The sequence below is a fragment of the Corythoichthys intestinalis genome, chromosome 1 (assembly GCF_030265065.1).
Source record: "Corythoichthys intestinalis isolate RoL2023-P3 chromosome 1, ASM3026506v1, whole genome shotgun sequence".
Taxonomy (NCBI): domain Eukaryota; kingdom Metazoa; phylum Chordata; class Actinopteri; order Syngnathiformes; family Syngnathidae; genus Corythoichthys; species Corythoichthys intestinalis.
The window spans coordinates 9885054-9894193 of NC_080395.1; the positions used below are offsets into that span (position 1 = coordinate 9885054).

A 9140-nucleotide genomic window follows, 5' to 3' on the forward strand; every position below is an offset into this window, starting at 1 on the left:
TTTTCTACTAGTAGCCAAGCCACAGGCTAACGCTAGCGGCTAACGCTACAAATAAACGTGATGGAGTCGGATAGCGGCTCTAACCTTGGCGAAACAGCTGAATTTAATGAGTGGATTGGGCACGGACTGCATCTAGAAATTAGTATGTCACGTTATTGTGTATCTCTATGTGTGAGTTCTGATGGCTGTTGTGATAGTAAAGCATTCACCATAAAGTACAATCCAACAGTGAAAATTTTAATATGACTGTTTAATGGCCCCAGCTATTTTTCTGTATGTGCTTAATTCTGTGTCATTAGATCAATGCAGCATTAATGTGTGTGTGTCTGTGTGGAGGTTCATGTGTGCTTGCATGTATTAAAAAATGCACTGGAAAAAAAAACTGAAACCTTGAAGTAAACACTTTTGTTAAGTAAATATGTCACAGCAGCCATTAACAATAAGTTGTCTTTTTGAAGTGTACTGTTCAAGCTGTAAGTCATTTGTATTACAATGACATGTTTGCACAGGCATATTGATTTTGACAATGTACATTGTTCAAGCCATACAAGCTGTTATAAATGTTCATACTTGAATTCTTATTGTTTACAATAAATTTTTGTATACTTAATGTTTAGACTGCATGTACGATTGTTAAACATATTAAATTGAAAGCTGGTAAATAACTCAACAAGAAACGGTTAATATGTAGTTCATGCATTGATTCAGATTTTTCAATTATATAACAGTCCGCTTGGGCGAATTTATCGTCATTTATCGTTATCGAGGTATATCTGCCCAATTTACCGCGATACGTGCTTAAGGCCATATTGCCCAGCCCTAACATAGATTTTTTTTTTTTTTAAATTAAATACCCTGTGAGGCTCAGCTCAGGTATTTTATAATTTTTTAAGTTCCTTATCCTATTACTCGATTATTCGAACTAAATAGTTCATCAATTAATCGATAGCTGCAGCCCTATTTCGAATGAACGAAAGTTCTCAGTCTAAATGGATTGGATGTCGAGCACCGTCAATGGCAGCCTTTGTTACCTGAGACACTATTATGGTGGAAGATTTTGGTAGCAACTAGTTGGTCCCTTTTTTTTTTTTTCCAACATTGACACCTTTTTAAAACGATATCTCGATTCTTGGCAGGAGCATATCGATAACCTTTTGGGATACAAAGTATCACGATATATCACCATTTCGATATTTTGTCACACCCCTACTTCGGACACAACATTTGATGACAAACTGAGCAGGCAAATGGCTTTTCTCCAGTGTGTATACGTGTGTGCCTTGCAAACTGAATCTTCTGACAAAATCTTTTGTCGCAAACTTTGCAGGCAAAAGCTCTCTCAAGTGTGTGTTTTTGCATGTTTGTTTAAACTTCTCTTTTCGGTGAATCTTTTACCACAAACTGTGCAGACAAAAGGCTTTTCTCCAGTGTGTGCATGCTTATGCCTCTCTAAATGAGACTTCTGACAAAATCTTTTGTCACAAAGTGTGCAGGCAAAACGCTTGTCTCCAGTGTGGATGCGTATGTGTACGTTTAAATTTCCCTTCTCGGCGAAACTTTTACCACAAAATGTGCAGACAAAAGGCTTTTCTCCAGTGTGTGTATGCTCATGCATTTCTAAATGAGTCTTCTGAGAAAAAAGTTTGCCACAAAGTGTGCAGGAAAAACGCTTCTCACGAGTGTGTCTGCTTTTGTGTTTGTTTAAATTTCTCTTTTCGGTGAATCTTTTACCACAAACTGTGCAGACAAAAGGCTTTTCTCCTGTGTGTGTATGTTTATGCATTTCTAAATGAGTCTTCTGAGAACATCTTTTGTCATCAAGTATGCTGGCAAAAAGCTTCTCTCCAGCATGTGTGCGTTTGTGTTTGTTTAAATCCTTTTTCTCAATGAATCTTTTACCACAAAGTGAGCAGGCAAAAGGCTTTTCTCCACTGTGTGTTCGCTTATGCCTTTCTAAATCAGTCTTCTGAGTGAATCTTTTACCACAAAGTGTGCAGGCGAAAGGCTTCTCTCCACTGTGCGTTTTTGCGTGTCTCTTTAAATTTCCCTTCTCGGTGAATCTTTTACCACAACATGTGCAGACAAAAGGCTTTTCTCCGGTGTGTATACGCATATGCTTTTCTAAATCACCCCTCTGAGAAAATCTTTTGTCACAAAGTGTGCAAGGAAAAGGTTTACAAACCGCGCATTCTTTTGTGTCTCTATTCAATGATGACTCTTTTAAGGATTTCGAAGCATTTTGGTCAAAGTCATCCTCCTCCTCATTAGTGTTAAAGTCAGAAGAGTGTGACGTGAGGTCCTCGCTGTCCGAAAGCGGAGGTAAAAGGCCGTCCGGTTGCGATTGTCCCTCTCTTTTTGTCGCCGGGTGTTGAAATGAGCTGTCGCTCGAATTTTTCGCTGCTCCGCTCTCCTCGCTTGGACCTTCGTCTTCTTCGATCTTCACACTGACACACATTGGAAACTTGGATATTTCATCTTCCTGTTCTTCTTTAATGTAGGGGATCTCTGGCTCCATCTCTTGTTTGATGTACGGCATCTCCGACTCCTCCTGTTTAAAGTGGGTGTGATCGCACATCTCAGGGTGAAGATCTTCTTCAGTGAGGTCTGCGGTACACTGGATGAAAAAAAAAAATCGAGTTTTTGTCATGTTGAAAATTTTAACTGACACGAAGAACCCTTTTCCTCTAGAAAAGTAAATACAATTTGTTAAGCAACCCCATCTTTAATCGACTCTCACACTGTCCTTGACTGTAGTAGAATTGTTCACTCACTGGCTGCCATTGATGCCAGTTTAAAGGTGCTCAAAGGATTGATGCCCAAATAATGGTACTGCAACTAGATCAAAATATTGACTCACACAAAATGCCCTCACCCTTCGGGTTGCTAGAATATTGCCTCAAATTGGAGAACCTGCAGAAAAAGAACTTTAAAGAGCATACGACAGCAGAAAAAAAGTCTTAAATAGCATTATTACGTGAATTAGAATCATATTTTGAGACGATTCGACTATATACAACAATTTAGCAAAGCGCAGATGACGAGAAATTTGTCTTTTAACCTGCCGGTAAGCCACACCTACCATTATAGGGCTCTAGCGTCCCCAACAGGTGGATGACGTCAGTGGGAGAATGGGCTCATCGGTTTTACTATTCAGCCCATTGAGGGGGAATTATTCAGAACGAGGAAAATGCGACGAAGAGAGCTGCAAAATGTCATTGTTTCTGTCTCTTCAATATTTTTACAGGATATTCTTTTTATCCAAGTATTTTCCCCAATTGCTAAATAAATGGCATGGTCATGACAAATGACAGTCTTGTGCTAAATGGAATATGAAATAATAAAAATGCACTTATTCAGGACGACATGGCAAAATTACTCCATAATGGTCAAAACTGTCGACTTCACCTTTACTGTCGCACCTCCTGAACGATATTTTATGACACCTAAATCGGACATATGTCATTTCCCTTCCCCGGCTTCCGAGAATGTAAACAAACCAAGAGGCGTGACAGCTAGCCGACATGCTAACCCAAACCGAGTGATGGTTCAAAGTCTTCGAAGCGGAAAATCACACATAACTAGCCCGGATTATTTGACATGACGACTGGGTTGTCGATTGTCTTCGCGGATTGGCAAACCGCCCGGCGGAGAGCAATTTACAGTTCGTTCCCCGGAGGAGGGCAGCTAATGTGCACGAGGAGAGCTTTTTACATGCCTATCAATGATCAAACGTAAGTAGTCCTTTATTTAAAGAAAGTTTGTAGTGTTTACTTTGTAATCGCTGTATTAATATTTGACATAATACAAAACAAGATGTTTACTCACTTCCTCGTAAGTCCAATGGTCGCACAGTAGTAGGGCTTGGCCAATATCCACGGTGAATTGGAACCTTTTGAGACTCCAAAAAGGCGCACACGCCTCTCCCTCATAAAGCAAGATTTTTCTGCAGTCGTTTGGCTGGCGTGATGCGAAAAATAAACGTATTAATCCGCAAAATCAGCTGAATCCTTAGTCCTCATATACAACAGTACGGCTGTTTAGTGAAGAGGACGCCTTCTCCTGTACACGTCACAGCGCCCTCCTCCTCAATGCAAGACCGAAGCCGGAAGTCACTCATTTTCATGGCGCGGGATTCAAAAAACTAAATAAATATAGCGATCGCTTCCACACACATCCAAGCGGTCCATATCATTCAGGAGCATAAAATACCGCGTGTATTATGAAATAAACATGCTTTTTCGTGTCACATGCACTTTAAGTGACAAGCGATGAGTCTTCCGGAGAAGGTATATAAGGCTAGGTTCATACTACAGGTCTTAATGCAAGATTTTTTGTCATATGTGTGTTTTTGTGGGTGCCCGTTCAGACTGCCTTTGTCCATTGAACACGTTCAAGTATTATGCATGCTCATTAACTCGCAGTCCGACACGCGCTGTGCAAACTGACCCGCATGCGCAGAAGCATCAAAACATCAAAGCAGTGACTACTCATGCTGGCTCTGCATCATTCTAGGGTGATCATATTTTGATTTCTAAAAATGGGACGCAAGTAACAGACATAAATAATCCTCAATTAGTCTTATATTCAAAGTGCATGCACCATATGTGTGTGCGTCGTGCATGCACGCACACTCATACAGTCAGTTTGCCCCCACTCTCGGCCATATAAGCAATATTGAAATACAGTACCCGCTCATGATTTAATTTTTTTCCCATTCTCGTTTGTGTTTTTTCATTGCAAGCAAAATAAATGGATATTGCTACAAAAGCATTTGAAATTGCAATCATTTTCTAGGAGAAATTGAGCATTAGGCTAGCACTGTACAAATATTTATATACAATATATATATATATATATATATATACACCAATAATAACCTGTTTGAACTTTTTCAATCTGGCTTCCGCTCACAGCACAGCACCGAAACAGCCCTTCTCAAAATAACCAACGATATTCTCCTCTCCTTGGACTCCGGACAACTCACCATCCTCATCCTTCTGGATCTCACTGCTGCCTTCGATACAATCAACCACACCATCCTGCTCTCCAGATTAGAATCTTTACACATCACTGCAACCGCAATTTCCTGCTTTCGCTCCTACCTCACTGACCGACAACAATTCATCGCCATCAATCATTGCACATCCCCTCCTGTTCCCCTACCACAAGGTGTCCCCCAAGGTTCAGTTCTAGGTCCCCTCCTCTTCATTCTCCCTCTTGGTCAGATCATCCGCAAACATGAACTCCAATTTCACTGCTACGCTGACGACATCCAAATTTACATAACCACACAACAAATCTCGCACAGCACCCAATCCACACTTCAAAACTGCCTCAGTGAAATTAATTCCTGGATGCAAGAAAACTATCTTCAACTCATCAGTAACAAATCAGACGTAATCATCTTCGACCCTCCAGCCCACATCATAGACAGTCAATTTTCCCTCACCATCAACAACTGCACCCTGCCTATCTCAACACATTCCCGCAACCTTGGTATCATTTTTGACAATAAAGTAAGATTCGACCACCATGTCAACCATATCACCAGAACTGCCTTCTTCCACCTCAAGAACATAGCCCGTCTTCGCCCCTCCCTCACCTTCTATACTTCTGTGCTTCTATACTGCGGAAACCCTCATCCATGCCTTCATAACCTCCAGAGTTGACTACTGCAACAGCATTCTCTTCGGTTCTCCATCCAAACTCATCAATAAACTACAATACATCCAAAACCCGGACCCCCTATAGAAACCACTTTACCCCCGTCCTCCACAAACTGCACTGGCTTCCTATTTCATACAGGATTCAGTTCAAAATCATCCTTCTCACTTACAAAGCACTCAATAACTTGGCCCCGCCCTACCTCACAGAGCTTCTCTGTCCCCACACCCCTTCCCCTACTGTAAAGCGTCTTTGAGCATTGGTAAAAGCGCTCTACAAATAAAATTAATTATTATATTATTATTATTATTATTATATATACACAGACACACACACACACACACACACACATCTCGACACTGTTCGTGTTCAATTCTTGGTTCAAGCACAGCTGTTGTTGAGGCATTTTAAAGCTTAGGTTTAAAATTTAAGTATCCATCTTGCCTCCTCATCTGTAGTTTTGGTTGAAATCAACTCCATGGACTAATTAAACCCCCACTAACTCGAAGATAAGGCCTTATGTAAAAAATTCTGACCTTCCCCTTTAAATTCAATTATCGGAAAGTCAGTTACATTGCAATGACATTTGTCTGTTGTCATTTTTATTTTGAGGTTGCAAAGGAAGAAAAATTGGTTAAAAAAAAAAAAAAACTTGTTGGGTAATAATAAAGTAATCATTAAAGTAACGAAATAACTTTTTTCAGGCATAACCAGAAATTGAATTACTTTTTCAAGTAATCTGTGACAACACTGTCCACCAACACCTTGATGAGTACAGAGAGCCCAAACATTGTAATACGAGTCTGGTCTAAAAAGCCCTTTTTCTTACTTTCAACAGGGTCGGGCTGACCACACTGGGCGAACAGCTGCCCGTCCATGTCTTGGCATCCACACGCCGTTTCACCGAGCCTCCGCCAAGTCGGCAATTGGCAAAAGCATGGCACATGCGAGCCGGTAACTGTCCCAATTTACCATGGATTCTGCAGACAATAAAAGACCGGTGTTCTGCAATTCCTTCCTACCCGGCGATACGGACTACACAATGGGTATACATTGGTACCTGGACATAAGATCGCCTCGGCACACAACCTTTGGACGTCTGACGTAGAATTTGACTCGCCATTTGTTTCCACATCCGACGACATGTTCGAAATACAATGATTTAAGATTTCTGTTTTGCCGGAAGACGAGCGCACAGCGGATTTAATATAATTAAATGTCTTCACTTAAACGCTAGCCACAATGGTGACCCTCTTTAATAAAATATGTAAATCGGAAGTTTTTTTTTTTTTTTTTACTAGCATGATAAACAGACAAAGGTGAAGAATCAGCGATACATACCAAAAATAAAATAAACACAAATATGCCAGTGGGTACAAATTAGTGCTGCAACGATTAATCGATTGACTCGAGTATTTGATTCGAAAAAAAGATTCAAATTAAATTTTGCTGCTTCGAGTATTCGTTTAATTAAAGTGGCGTTGTAATGGTTTATTTTGAAAGTGTTTGCATTGAGTTTTTATTGATTTGGGTGGCTACACTGCCCTGTAGTCTGCCTCATTTCACATTGCTGAATCCAGCTTCTCCATGTTAAGACCAACATGAGCTAAGTTTTAGTTTGAGCTAATGTTTTTTTAATGCATCCATAATTTAGTTTATAGGTACATTTAGCCGTTTTCTGTGGGAATATGTGCCCAAACCATTTGATAAGAGCATTGTATAAGAAAAAAAAAACAAAAAAACATTAGCGTTTTATAGCATTTAAGCTAGCGGACTATTGCAAATTGTTCTTTTGTTGTACATAGTTTTATTTTTTCATACAGTTTGAGGCCCAGCTCAGGTATTTTGATTTTTCATGTTCCTTATCCGATTACTCGACTATTCGAACTAACTAGTTAATCGATTAATCGTCTACTAAAATAATCGATAGCTGCAGCCCTAGTACAAATATTCAAAACATTATATAGGAAAAGAAAAAAAACCAATGAATAATGCAACCAATTATTCAGTTTTTTTTTTTTTTTTTTTTTTTTTGTAACAAATATTTAGTGTTTTTTTCCGCTTTGAGATTGATTTTTTTTTTTTTTAATTTAAAAAAAAAACAGATTTATCTCGTTATAAAAGTGAGAGAATGAAGGTAACAGCTTGCTAAATTTACATTTGTGGAGGTGTTAATCGGACCGAGCGTCAGGCGAAAGCAAAGAAATGCGTTACCGCGTCTTAACTAGCAAGCTAAGCTAAACAAAACCAAGTTAAGTGAGCCAAGGAAGCTTCGACATCAAGCCAAACGACTTCCACTGAGATAAGTTGGGATGTTTTAGTTCATTAAACGCTTACTTAGGTACTTACCCGTTGAGAATGCTTTGGAGAAGCGCGTTTGGTTCGAAGAATAGTCAGAAAGTCTCGCAGGGGATACACAAAAATTGCGTCTAGTGAACCGGAAGTAGAAACGTTCAAGTGCTGGAATTTCAGTGTAATATGTTGAGGCGTTTGGAATCAAGTGGGCGACCATTACTACATAACTAGACTCCAAAAACATTCAATAGAGATGATAAACATATCCGACACAAAGTCATAGATATCAATCATTGAATTTTGAAGGGTCAGAACGTATTCTACATTGAAAAGATTAATCACATATGATAAACATATCCGGAGCGTTTGGAATCAAGTGGACGACCATTACTACTGAACTGGACTCCAAAAAGATTCATCACATATGATAAACATATCTGGAACTAAGTCATAAATATCAATAATTCAATTTTAAATGGGTCAGAACGTTGTCTACGTTGAAAGTTTGAAAAACTACTTTGAGGCCAAGAGAAGGAACGGCCAGGAGTGGTCACTGTAGGCAAGACGCCTCAACTCAAAATAGCTTGTTTCACTTGACTTTGATAAATAAGATATGGTAGAAAACACAGACAAGGCTGAAAAAGAGGTTTCTGCTCTTGCACCCCTCTTTAAAATAAACTGCTGTATTTTAAGCCAAAAGAACTGTTGTGTTCGATTGAACACTATGTTTAAATGCTGCCATAGCAGATTCATGGCGCATTAAGCCCCTGAACTATTTTTAATTTGTCCGTTTTACCCTAGAAACCCCCGTTTACAGATGTCGCGCAACCACTTTTGTGTCAACCCAGCCATAAAAAGGTAAGTAATTATATTTATTATTTGAAATGGCTGTCATTTTAGCTTAGAATCATTAAATGATGTCAAAAATTCAGATTAAAAAAAAAAAAAAAACTTTAAAAATTACTCACTCGTATATTTTAAACTTTTAAACAAATTACATCACAATGAAAAAATTAGCGTCTATAAATAAGTCACGGATATCTACCTCATAACGATCACTTGATTGCATTTTATTTTATTTTATTTTTTGTTACTGTCACATTTTCCCCAATATTTTAGATGATAAATAATCGATCCAAACAAAAACAAAAACAAAAAAACTTGAAAGGGATAAATGTATG

At 38.9% G+C, this 9140-nt stretch overlaps 1 protein-coding gene across 1 annotated transcript; it reads right to left on the minus strand.

Moving 5' to 3' along the window:
• Positions 1-878: 878 nt before the first annotated feature.
• On the minus strand, positions 879-8106 carry LOC130917770 (gastrula zinc finger protein XlCGF57.1-like). The gene is made up of 2 exons (XM_057839491.1): positions 8014-8106; positions 879-2614 (listed from the first exon to the last, which is right to left on the minus strand). Exon 2 carries the CDS (start codon positions 2573-2575, stop codon positions 1340-1342), a length of 1236 nt encoding a protein of 411 aa, XP_057695474.1. The 5' UTR covers positions 2576-2614; positions 8014-8106; the 3' UTR covers positions 879-1339.
• Between the last annotated feature and the right edge of the window lie 1034 nt (positions 8107-9140).

Bases quoted from the DNA above. Each gene is read 5' to 3' on its own strand.
- LOC130917770 (XM_057839491.1), bottom strand. From the start codon at position 2,575: ATGTGCGATCACACCCACTTTAAACAGGAGGAGTCGGAGATGCCGTAC.